Here is a 13,185-nt window from a genome sequence, read left to right as displayed (position 1 = left end):
GGTAGTAGATAGAGGACTAGCCTTGAACCTGGGAAGGTTCCGGGGTGGGCCAAGTCCTGCCTCTGACATAAATTGACCCTGAGCAAGTCCCCTTACCTCTTAGTGCTCTAGACAAGTTTTTTTTTTTTAGTAACATTTTAAAACCCTTACCTTTGGTCTTAGAATCAATACTGTGTATTGGTTCCAAGGCAGAAGAGCAGTGAGGGCTAGGCAATGGGGGTTAAGTGACTTGTCCAGGGTCACACAGCTAGGAAGTATCTGAGGCCAGACTAGAATCTAGGACCTCCTTGTCTGCAGGACTGGATCTCTATCTACTGAGCCATCCAGCTGCCTCCTAGACAACTCTTTTAATAGACTCTCTGTTTGCAGAGAAGCTGCCATCCAGCTTTGGGAGAGAGCTTCTCACCTGGGAGTTTCTCAAATGAATAAAAATTCCAGGTGCAATCTGTCTTCCCCTACTGTAGTTAGGGAGCTTTTTGAATTGCTCTATGCTTGGTCTTTTCCAAAGAGAATCAAAGCCCCTAGACAGCAAGGACCTGCCTTAAACTTGGGTCACTCCAAAGGCCAGCACAGGTCAGACACTTAACTCATCCAGACCAAGGGATTCTCATCAGCTTGGTCTCCTGCAGGGGGGAATGCTGGGTTGGGTTGGCTCTTTTCCTTTATTGCTGTCAGCTTGGGTCCTCGCTATTTCTCAGCCTTTGGGTTCAATGGATAATATCCTCCTAATTTCCCTGCCTCGACTTAAAACACCCAGAGACAGCCAGCAGGAACATGGTGATCACTGCTAGATCAGGCTGTTGTCCCTTCTCTCTTTCCAGCTTCCCCATCGGGACAGTTTTTGCCTTCTTTTCATATCCCCTGGCATGGAACAGGCAGCTAGATGGGGCCTACTGGAGTTTGGAATCAGGAAAGTCCAAATCTGGCCTCAGACACTAGCTGTGTGAACCTAGGTAAGTCCTTTAACCACTGCCTGCCTCAGTTTCTCCATCTGTAACAGGGAGATGTGAAGATCAATGGGAGTTAATTTTTGTAAAGCACTTTGCAAACCTTTAAGAGCTTTGTAACCGCCAGCTACAATTATAGAAAGAACTTAAGTGTTTGATGACTATTGGACTCAGTTGGAGTCTGTCCGCCAAATGAGTCCCTCAGTGGCTCTGTACGCCACCCTCACCCTGTATCTTCCACAAAGAGCTTTTTTTAACCCTCTCCCTTCCATCTTAGAATCAATACTGTGTATTGGTTCTAAGGTGGGAGAACTAGGAAATGGGGGACAAGTGACTTGCCCAGGATCACATAGTATCTGAGGATAGGTTTGAACTCAGGATTTCTCATCTCTGGACTTGGCTCTCAATCCATGGAGCCACCTAGCTATCCCTGGTCCTTCTTTCTATGGAGGGCGCTGCCACCCATGCTCCTAGCTGCTCAGATTTTAAACCTTGAAGGCATCTTGTCCCTTCCCTCACTGAAATGTCTAATCAATTGCTAAGTCTTGGATAAGATCTAAGACAAGATCTAAGGGGAGGTAAAGGCAGGTCGGTGGCACAGTAGATGGAGTGCCAGGCTTAGAGTCAGGAGGACCTGGGTTCATTTCTGAGCCCAGACCCTTCTTAGCTGTGTGACCCTGGGCAAGTCACTTAACCCCCATTTTCTAGTTTTTGTTGCTTTTCTATCTTAGAATTATTACTAAGACAGAAGATAAGGTTGTGGCTTTTTTTTTTCCTTAAAACTCTTACCTTCTTTCTTGGAGTCAATACTGTGTTTTGGTTCCAAGGCAGAAGAGTGATAAAGGCTAGGCAATGGGGGTTAAGGGACTTGCTCAGGATCACACAGCTGGGAAGTATCTGAGGTCAATTTTGAACCTAAGACTTCCCATCTCTAGGCCTGGCTCTCAACCCACTGAGCCACCCAGCTGCCCCGTGTGTGTGTGTGTGTGTGTGTGTGTGTGTGTGTGTGTGTGTGTGTGTGTGTTTTAAGAAGATCAAATCTGAAATAAAATACAAACTCCTCAGCCTGGCATTTAAGGCCCTCCACAACCTGTTTCCAGCTGTATTCTTTCCGCCTCCCATCTCTTGGAATAGAATTCTTCAAATCCTCCTTTCCAGATCCTTATTTTCCTTTAAACCTTAACAAGTTAAAGGGTCACTTCTTCCTTAAAGTTCCCTGGTTCTCTCCAGACATTAATGCTCTCCCTCCTCAAATTACCTTGTATTTAGGCACACTATAGCCACCCCTTCCTTCCTCTCCTCCTCCTCCTTCTAGTGGAATATGAGCTTTTTGAAGACAGGGATGGATTTTTGTTGTTGATAGAGGTGGTGAGAGGAGGGAGCTTTGCATCTCCAGTACCTAGAACAGTGCCTAGAATGGGCATAGAATAGATGCTTAATAGAGTTGGCTTCCCTGTGCCAGAGGAGCCTGGTTTATCAAAAATGACACATCTTACAGTCCTCTAGGGGCCGAGAGGGCCAGTACATCGCATAGGACTGGACTAAGGTCCTCTCTCCTTCCTGAATTCTCAGAGAAATTGTGGCCTTCATCCAGAACCAGAACAGGAAAGAAGCTCTCTTTGCCCTGCCTAGCCCTGCCCTACAGCCCCAGTTAGGCTCTTCCCTGCCTCACCCTTTATGAGATTGCTCTCTTCTTCTGAAGCCTGGTCACCCAGCTGGGGTGCACCTGGGCTGTGGAACCTTGAACTCACAAATGTACTTGGGGGAAATGTCCCCATTTATATGCTGCTAGTTTCCTAGATTTCCAGCATTTTGTTGAGGTTCCATCAGTGACCTCTACAGAAATTCTGGTTTCTTCATCTACCCCCCTATTTATGGATTACTTCTGTTGATTATTTAAATGATACTTTCAGTGCTTATATGTAAATTTTTATCTCACTTTAATAAAGTTATTATTTAAGCTTAAAAAAAACATATGGGGGGGATGTGGCAGCTGAGTGGCTCAGTGGAATGAGAGTCACGCCTAGAGATGGGAGGTCCTGGGTTCAAATCTGGCCTCAGACACATCCCAGCTGTGTGACCCTGAGCAAGTCATTTGACCCCCCACCCATTGCCTAGCCCGTACCACTCTTCTGCCTTGAAACCAATACACAGTATTGATTCCAAGACAAAAGTTAAGGGTTAAAAAAAAAAAACCCTACTGGCTGCTGGCTGTCACATAGACTGTCATCCCCATTTTCAAGTAACTTACAATTGAATAGAGAATTATGAGGATAGAGTAGGGAGGTGTTTGAATCCCAGCTCTTAGTTTACTATGTGACCCTGGCTAAGTCATCTGACCTCTCTAGGCCTCAGTTTCATCATCTATAAAATGGGGATGGGGTAGTAGTCATTTCAAGCGGTGTCCCTCTCTTTGGGATCCCATTTGGAATTTTCTTGGCAAAGATACTCTTCATGGTTTCCCATTTCCTTCTCCAGCTCATCTGACAAATGAGGAAACTGAGACAAAGAGGGTTAAGCGGCTTGCCAAGGGTCACCTAGCTAGGGAGTATCTTGAGACTGTAACTTGAGTCTTCCTGACTCCAAGCCCAGCATTCTCTATCTACTGTGCCACCTCGTTGTCCCTTGTTATTGGGGTATGTGATGTCTAAAGTTCCTTCCAGCCCTAACAATCTGGCGAAAGGGTGCAGGGAAAAACAATTTTACTAACTAGCTAAGTTGCTTTAGGTATCAAGCACTCCAGCTCTCTGGGCCTCTAATTCCTTAAGCAGCAAAAGTAGGGGAATTGGCCTACAGGTAGGGATTCTTAACCTGGGGTGCATGAACTTTTTTTTTTAAACCCTTACATTTTTCAGTAACAACTCTAAGACAAAAGGCAAACAAGGATTTGATTAGGTTGATTAAGTGACTTGCTCAGGGTCACACAGCTAGGAAGTCTCTCCAGATGGGATTTGAACCCAGATCCTCCTGACCTTAGGCCTGGTTGCTCTGAGTGTTGTGTCACTTGGCTGCCCCAGTAATCCTATGTATTTTATACCTTTAAGAACCTTATTCTGAGAAAGGGGTCCATAGGTTTCACCAGAATGCTAAAGGGGTGCACAACACAAGAAAAAGTTAAGAATTCCTTAACTAGAGGAAATTAGGTAGCATAGTCATAGAAGGTTTGAAGACTAGAGGTTCTGAGTTCAACTCTGGCTTCAGACCCTTCCTAGCTGTATGACCCTGAGCAAGCCATTTAACCCCCATTGCTTAATCTTTACCACTCTTTTGCCTTAGAATTGATACTTAATGTCAATTAAGTTTTAATTAATTTTTTTAAAAAGACTGCCTGGCCTAGATTTTTTGAAACCCTTACCTTCCATCGTAGAATCGACTGTGTATTGGTTCCAAGCAGATTAGTAAGGGCTGGGCAATGGGAGTTAAGTGACTTATCCAGGATCACACAGCTAGGAAGGGTCTGAGTCTTTAGATATGAGCCCAAGACTTCAGGTCTCTAGGCCAGGCTCTCAACCCACTGAGTAGCCTAATTGTCCCCTGGCCCAGATGTTCTTGAAGACCCTCACTCTAACCCACAGAGGCACTAGGCTATAGTGGATAGACTGACTGCTCACCCGAGAATCAGAAGGAATAGGTTTAAAAACCTGCCAATGGCCAGCTATGTGACCCGAGGGAAGAAGCTGAACCTTTCTGACTGTTTTCCCCATCTGTGAAATGGGGATGGCAATGTAGGTATCACCTCCTTCAGGCTGAAAGAAGTGCTTTGTAAGAGCCTAGAAATGGGTGACACTATCAGGAGAACTAGCAGTCAATTTCACTAAGAACAGCAGAAAAGGGGAGTTCGCTGGAGCCACACAAGGGCCCTGGAGTTCCTTGGCCTCTCAGCTGGCTTTCACTTCACCCCCCTAGAGGACTGCTGGACCTGTAAGAGCTGAGGACTTCTCCCAGAAGGCGCTATCCAGGGGGAATTACCCACCGGCTCCCTCCCAAGCCTGTCAAGAGTTCTCTCCCCAGCCCTGACCCCCACCCCCACCCTAGCTTCACCAGCCCCATCTGGTTTAGAATTCTTTCCCCAAGTATCATCACTGGGTCTTTCTGACAGCCACATGACTAGCCTTGGGTTACTCAGACAAGCATGAAGCTCAGGCTGCCTAAATGTATGTGTCAGTGGGAGGGAGGGAGAGACAGAGAGATAGACACAGAAAGACGGACAGAGACAGAGAAACAGAGAGACAGACAGACAGAGACAGAGTCAGAGAAAGACAGAGACAGAGACAGACACAGAGAAAGATGGACAGAGATAGAGAAACAGAGACAGACAGAGAGACAGAGACAGAGTCAGAGAAAGAGAGACAGAGACAGACACAGAGAAAGATGGACAGAGACAGAGAAACAGAGACAGACAGAAAGAGAGACAGAGACAGTCAGAGAAAGAGAGAGACAGAGACACACAGAGAAAGATGGACAGAGACAGAGAAACAGAGAGACAGACAGAAAGAGAGACAGAGACAGTCAGAGAAAGAGAGAGACAGAGACACACAGAGAAAGATGGACAGAGACAGAGAAACAGAGAGACAGACAGAAAGAGAGACAGAGACAGAGTCAGAGAAAGAGAGAGACAGAGACACACAGAGAAAGATGGACAGAGACAGAGAAACAGAGAGACAGACAGAAAGAGAGACAGAGACAGTCAGAGAAAGAGAGAGACAGAGACACACAGAGAAAGATGGACAGAGATAGAGAAACAGAGAGACAGACAGAAAGAGAGACAGAGACAGAGTCAGAGAAAGAGAGAGACAGAGACACACAGAGAAAGATGGACAGAGACAGAGAAACAGAGAGACAGACAGAAAGAGAGACAGAGACAGTCAGAGAAAGAGAGAGACAGAGACACACAGAGAAAGATGGACAGACAGAGACAGAGAAACAGACAGAGACAGACAGACAGTCACACACACACACACACACACACACACACAAAGAGAGAGTATTTGGGGTGGAGGATGGAGTCCTGACCAAAAAGTTAGGAGCTGAAGGAGAGCCTAGAGACCCTAGAATCCTAGATCCCGAGCTTAGAAGGTATCTAAGAGGTCCTCAAGAGGGGAAGCCGAGATCCAGAGATGAAGCAGGGACTTGCCCAAGATCACACAATCAAGCGTGGGAGAAATGCCTTTTCCCAGGACCACACAGGGCTGGCTAGCCAGTGACAGCCTCCAGAGTCAAAGCCAGCCCTCTAGATCGCCCCTCCCCTACAAGTGTTCTTCCCAGTCAGTCACTAGCCATTAGGCTTCCTTCCCTCTCCCTGGATTCTAAAGCAGCAGAGCCCTGCTGATTTCGGACGAGGAAGCTGGCCCAAAGGAGCCTGGGGCAGCGAGGAAGGAAGCAGGCCCGTTGGCTCCCACAGGCCCAGAGCCATCCCTGATGAGTTCCCCCAGCACTCCTCCCCGGAGTAATAGCCCCAGGCTTCTGACCGCCCCGGCGAGGGAAGTGCCTTGGGATGACTGTTTTGGGTGTCTTTCCCCGCTAGTGAGTGAACCTGAACGTACTGGCTAAGTCTCCAGCGTCCAAAGGGCCCGCGCCCCACGAGTGGTTGGGTTCGGGCTCTCCCTCGGCGCTGAGGACAAAGGTGTGCCGGGGAGAAAGCTAAGCCTGGGGCCAGGCCCAGGTCCGCGGGACTGCTCCCTGGGAGGCAGCTTTCCCTTTCAGCGTCCAGCCAGCGGGGAAACAGTTAAAGAAACCGGCTATTCAGGCCTCCCGAGCTGGGAGCTCAGAAATTTCCACTAGGATTAAATTCCCTTCAACTGGAAAGTCAGGCCAAAGTCTCTCCCGGAGCCAGCGCGGCCCTCCTCCGCCGGGCCCTGGCCGGGCTGGGAGGTCCCTGGCCGTCCGGCTGTAGGCATCAGAGAGGGTTAGACAGAGGAGGATGAGCTGGGGCGCTCGGGAGCAGCACTCACCCTGGAGACGCCATCGGAGCCGGGCAGGGCAGGGCGGGCGGGCAGGCGAGGTCTGGGCTCCGGCTCCGGCTCCGGCTCCGGCTCCGGCTCCGGCCCCGGCTCCGGCCCCCCGGCTGCTCCGGTTTCCTCTGGTGCAGAACGGTGAGTCACTCTGACTCGGGCTCGGGCTCGGAAAGGAAAGCCCTAGGGTGGAGCTTGCCCCTAAGATAACTAGGGATTGCACAACCGGCTCTGCTCCAGGGCACTGCTCCAGGGACTGCGCTGGCTGGGGATGAGCCCGGCGGCGGCGGCGGCGGCGGACATGTGGGGATGAAGCCTGGGCACCTCGCATCCTCGCTGGCCCGGAGCTCCTGCTGCGGAGTGGGGGGCGGGGGCTCGCCTCCCCTCCTCCCCGGGCCAGACCTGTCCCCACCAGCCTCTCGGTGGCCCCGTCTCGGAAGGGGGAGGACCAGCTGTCAAGCTGGCCTAGAAGGGGCAGGGACCCTGTGTGAGGCTCCCTCTGCAGCCCTCAGAGAGGGAGCGTGGCACGTAGCAGGAACCCAACAACTAAATACCTCTGGGCTTAGGCTCCCAGGGCTGCCAGGGACCTCGGGGCTCATCCGGCCGACCGTCCTGTCCTGGCTCTCCCGCGGAGCCGGAAAACGAGTGCCGGAATCGGTGAAATTCACAGACACCACCGGTGCGCCTCAGCCCCGAGCAAAGCCGCTCCCTCTGAAGGGTGGTTTCGACGTTTATTACGCCCCTACTATGGGCTTTAGCCGATTTATCTCACTGGATCCTTACAATCCAGCAGGCAGATAGGAAACTGAGGCAGAGGTCAAGTGACTTGTCCAGAGTCATTCAGCCAGGAAATATCTGGGGCAAATCTGAACTCAGGTCCTCCTGACTCCAAGCCCCTCAGTCTATTCTGTTACCTAACTAGTTGCCCCTGGGGAAGAAGAAGTTCTGAACCTTTTTTCTCAGGGATCCCTTTGGGTAAAGCCCTCGGATCCCTTTCAGGACCACGTTTGTTTTTTTTTTTTGTTTGTTTTCCCCCTTTAATGTTTAAAGTAAAGTACACAGGGTTACAAAGGAAACCAATTAAAGGGAAATAAATGTATCCATATACATGTAGATGTAGATTCAAAACCCCCACTTTTACCTTTAAACCTTTACTTTCTGTTTCAGTAACAACTAAGACAGAAGGGCAAAAGCTAAGCAAATAGGGTTAAGTGACTTGTCCAGACAACTGGGAAGTGTCTAAGGCCAAATTTGAATCCAGGTCCTCCTGATTCCAGACCTGGTGCTCTATTCACTGTACCACCTAACCGACCCCAAATATATATTTTAAACCAAATTAATAGGCCCCAGGTTAAGAATCCTTGCTAGTATAACCCCCCTTAGGTGAAGAAACATTTAACCTGTTACACAAATCCCAGAGCAATGGTCTGGACATCTGGGCAATTGCCCCAATTTGTGGAAGTCACCCTGCTCTCTTTTCCCAGAATGCAGATTCCCAAGAAAACACCACTAAGATGAGACCTAGCCAGGAGGTGAGTCAAGGGGCTTTGGCAAAGGACACTGGATTTCCAGTTAGAGGAGGTACCCTAAAATTCCTGTTCTGTTCCTAATTGCCTGTGTGACTCTGGGGGAATCTTAGCTTTTCTGGGTCTCAGCTCCCTCATTGGTAAAAAGAGGATAATAGTAACTACCTCAAAGGGCTGTGGTGAGGCTTAGATGGAATGCTGTATATATGTATGAGTAAGGAGACTTGCTTTCTAAGATCATGGTCCCAGCTCTGCCCCAGGGACTCTCAGCATGACGTAGAAATCATTTCACATCTCAGCCTCACAAAGGGGTTGAACTACAGGATCCCAAAGCTCTAAAATTCTATGGACATGTGTACTGGCACTGCAGGTCCCCTGGGCTCATTCATTTTGCATTTTGGAAAAGGCAGCCTTTTCACTTCAATTCAATAAGTATATACAGTAAGCAACAAGTATATACAGTTAGTATATACTGTCTTTAAAGGACAAAATCCTATTGGCATCATAACCTGGCCCTCTTCTACCTTCTGCAACTGATATTCCCTTACAATCCAGTGCCTTTTCCATGGCTGTCCCCATGCCTGGAATGCTTTCTCTCCTCAACTCAATTTCCTGGCTTCCTTGAATTCTCTATTAAAATTACTTCCTCCTTCCTTCCTCCCTTTCCTCCTCTCCTTCCCTCCCTCCTTTTTCTCCCTCCTTCCTTTTCCTTCCTTCCTTCCTTCCTTCCTTCCTTCCTTCCTTCCTTCCTTCCTTCCTTCCTTCCTTCCTTCCTTCCTTCCTTCCTTCCTCTTTCCTTCCTTCCTTCCTTCCTTCCTTCCTTCCTTCCTTCCTTCCTTCCTTCCTTCCTTCCTTCCTTCCTTCCTCTTTCCTTCCTCTTTCCTTCCTTCCTTCCTTCCTTCCTTCCTTCCTTCCTTCCTTCCTTCCTTTCTCTTTCCTTCCTTCCTTCCTTCCTTCCTTCCTTCCTTCCTTCCTTCCTTTCTCTTTCCTTCCTTCCTTCCTTCTTTCCTTCCTTCCTTCCTTCCTTCATCCCTTCATCTATTTTTTCCTCTTTTTCTTTTCCTTCCTTATTTTATCTTATAATCAATACTGTGTTTTGGTTCCAAGGCAGAAGAGTGGTAAGGGCTAGGCAATGGGGGTTAAGCAACTTGCCCAGGGTCACACAACTAGAAAGTGTCTGAGGTCAAATTTGAACCCAGGACTCCTGTCTCTACACCTGGCTTTCAATCAACTGTGCCCTAAAGTTGCACTATCAAAAGAAGCTTTTCCCAGTTCTCCTTAATCTTAGTGTCCCTAATTTATCCTGCCTATAGCTTATTTGTACATAATCATTTGCATGTTCTCTCCCCTACTACATTGTTAGTTCCTTGAAAGTAGGTACTGGAGTCAAGGAAGATCTGAATTCAAATCCAGCCTCAGATACTTACTAGCTATGTGATCCTGGGCAAGTCACTTCACTTCTGTTTGCCTTAGTTTCCTCAACTGTTAAATGGGAGTGATAATGGTACCCACCTAAAGCACAGTACCCAGAACAAAGTAAGTGTTTAATATAAATATTTGTTCCTTTCCCCTTCCCATGGTTTGCCTTTCTTTGTCCCCAGCACTCAGCACAATGCCTGGCACATAATAATCACTCAGTAAATGCTTATTCCCTTCTCCCTTTTATTTTTGTCTTTCTTTGTATCCCCCCAGTACTTAGCACAGTGCCTGCCATACAACAGTCACTCAGTAAATGCTAATTGACTGCCTACTCATTGATGTGGATGTAAACATTAAATTGTCACAATAAAGACACCATAGATTTGGAATTGGACCTCTCAGACCAGTCAGCTTCAACCTCTTGTTTTAGAAAGGAGAAACTGAGAGATTGAAGTGGCCTGCCCAAGACCACACCAGCAGCAAGAATCCCAAAGGGGATTCAAACCCACATTGAGGATTCTTTCCATTGTACCACACTGTCCCATCAATTCTGATGAAGCTTCCAGTGTAATAGAAAGGGAAATGATACCAAACCAAGCAGCTGCACAGAGTTGATGAAGGTTTTGGATAGAAGTAATTCTCCTACTTTCTATCTAGGTAACCTTGGGACAAGTCACTTCCCCTCTCTCTGGGCCTCAGTTTCTTCTTCTGAAAATGAAGGGGAGCTTCAGGGTTGCTCAGTGGTTAGAAATCCAGGCCTGGAGAAAGGAGGTCTTGGGTTTAAATCTAGCCTCAGATACTTTGTGACTTTGGGCAAGTCATTTGACTCTAACTGCCTAGCCCTTACTGACCTTCTGCCTTGGAACTCATACTACTTTATTATCTATTTTAAGAGGGAAGGGTTTGAAAAAGAAAAGAAAATGAGGGAGAAGGGCTCAATAACCTATGAGGTCCATTCCAGCTCTTGTCTACTGTCCTCCAATAAGACCGGAAGAAGGGGCATCCCATTTGGGACCTTAGGAGCTTCCTTGAGCTGTGGCTCTCTAGAACATACGCAGCAGTGACCCCTGCTGGTCAAGAGCAAAGGCTGCCATTTTCAGAGTTTCCATTCGCATATATGGAGGCACTGGGAGCACAGATCCCAAAGTAAGACAATCTTTGCCCTCAAGGAGTTTATGTTCTACTAGAATGATGTCACAGGTCCATGGAAATTCGAAGGAAGTGCCATTTTCTAATGAATTTGAGCTCATTTGCCCATTACAAGTTCCTAAGGACATCGGAATGGTCATCCTTTTAGAGAGGGGAGGGCATTCCTATTTATTGATGATAAAACACTTAAATAGCACTTTATATCTACTCTCTTACTAGATCCTCAGGGAGAAAGAGGCTATTACTGTTCCTGTTTTATAGATGGGGAAACTCAGGTGCATATAACTATTGCTGCTACTCCTGCTCTACCACTACCACTTACCACTACACTACTGCTACTACTACTACTACTACTACTACTATTACTATTACTACTACTACTACTACTACTACAACTACTACCACCACCACCACCACTATCACTACTACTACTACTACTACCACCACTACTACCCTCTACTACTACCACCACCACCATGACTACTACTATCACATATTTAAATAGCATTCTAAAGTTTTTAAAACCATCACATATATTATATCTCATTTGAAATATCATCTTACAACAACCCTGTAAGATGTGACATTTTTGTTCCCATTTCACAAATAAGGAAGTGAGTCTGAGAGAAGTTAAATTATTTGCCTAGGATCACTAACATAGCTAATAGACATCTGAGGCTGGACTTGAACTTGGGTTTTCTTGACTTAAACTCCAGGATTCTATCCACAAGGCTATCTAGTTGCTTTCAGGGAAGCTAGTCAACCTGATGAATTTCCTGGGAAGTAAGACCTTGAGGCTTGAAGTATTCCTTTCTATGGAGGGTATAGAGATATCCATTGAAAATCTCAATGAGAGAGAGGTTTAAGGACCTCTCCCAAGCCTAGGTACTTATTGGCATAGTCACATCTCACTGAGAATAAGTGATTGGAGGTGAATTTATTGGGCTGCTTGGGGAAAGGAGATACCTCCTTAGCACTGGGGAAAGAGACAGATGGAGAGACAGAGACAGTGTTAGAGATAGTGACAGAGAGAAGAGAAGAGGAAAGGTAAGAAAAGAAAGCAGAGAGAGAGAGAAGAGAGAAATGGAAAGAAAAGAGAAAAAGAGGGAGGTGAGAAAAAGAGAGAAGGGAGAGAAGAGAGAAAAGGACAAAGAGAAAGGAGAGAGAGGGGGAGGAAGGAAGGAAGGACAGAGGGAGGGATGGAGGGAGGGAGAAACAATTATGACATTTTTAAAATCCTTATCTTCCATCTTGGAATCAATACTGTGTATTGGTTCCAAGGCAAAAGAGTGGCAAGGGCTGGGCAATGGGTGTCAAGTGACTTGCCAAGGGTCACTGGGAAGTGTGAGACTTTTGGGGGGGGAGGGGAGAGGTGGTGGGTAGACCCAGAAAGACTAGAGATCAAAGACCTGAAATCAGATTTGGTTCTCTACAGGAATTCCATGTAGCCCTGCAGGGAACAGTGGCTGTTTCACCTTAGTCCCAGAGGTGAACAAACAAGTGGGGCCAAGCCTTCTAAGGCTTGAGAGATGGCGGCAGCTGAGAATGTTTGGAAAGGGTCAAGAGTCGTTGGGCTCCATCTTGCAGATGTACTCACTTTCACACATGTGGTCCCTAGATAGAGGGACCACAGTGATTGGTGGGAGATCCTGAGCTCCATTTTTCTAGAGTTTGTTGAGGAACATCAAAAGTGCCCCTTCAAATACTGAGCCAGGGAGTAGCAAAAGCTTGACTTGTGTTTCCATACAACCATGAGTTATTTGGACACCAGTGCGGGTCTGAGGGTCATTTCTCTAGTATCTCCAAGTTCATTTCCCTTATGAGGAGAAGTGCAAGTGCCTGGGATAATATGATAAGTCTGGAGTCTTCTATGGCTCTCTGAGGGTTATTAGGTGCCTACTATGTGTCAGATATAAAATAGAGAGATATAAAGAAGGGCAAAAGGCAGGCTCTACTCTGAAGGAGCTCACAATCTAATGGAGAGACAATGTGCAAACAACTGTGTAAGAGAGCAACAGACAGGCCAAGTTACATATAAATAATAGAGGGAAGGCACTAGAATTAAGGAAGATGAAGAAAGGCTTCCTGTAGAAGGTGAGGTTTTTAGCTGCATCTTGAAGGAAGCCAGGAGATGAGGAAGGAAAGCATTCCAGGCATGAGGGGGACAGTCAATGAAAATGCCTGGAGTCTACA

At 47.2% G+C, this 13,185-nt stretch overlaps 1 protein-coding gene across 3 annotated transcripts in view; it reads right to left on the bottom strand.

The window, feature by feature from the left end:
* URGCP (upregulator of cell proliferation) overlaps nucleotides 1-13,185 on the bottom strand; it is an 82,079-nt gene that overhangs the window by 46,229 nt on the left and 22,665 nt on the right. The window contains exon 1 of one of the 3 annotated variants that reach the window (XM_056812020.1): nucleotides 6,899-7,618. The exons of 1 other annotated variant lie outside the window; for it this stretch is intronic. In XM_056812020.1, coding sequence (XP_056667998.1) covers nucleotides 6,899-7,229 — 331 coding nt within the window. In that variant the 5' untranslated portion in view covers nucleotides 7,230-7,618. Of the gene's footprint in view, nucleotides 1-6,898; nucleotides 7,619-13,185 lie in introns of those variants that run through there. One more of the 3 variants, XM_007477567.3, reaches the window with a different exon arrangement.

This window comes from Monodelphis domestica, chromosome 1 (genome assembly GCF_027887165.1).
Source record: "Monodelphis domestica isolate mMonDom1 chromosome 1, mMonDom1.pri, whole genome shotgun sequence".
Taxonomy (NCBI): domain Eukaryota; kingdom Metazoa; phylum Chordata; class Mammalia; order Didelphimorphia; family Didelphidae; genus Monodelphis; species Monodelphis domestica.
Note: the sequence above shows the minus strand (reverse complement) of the source record. Positions and strands in the feature narration are given on the sequence as shown.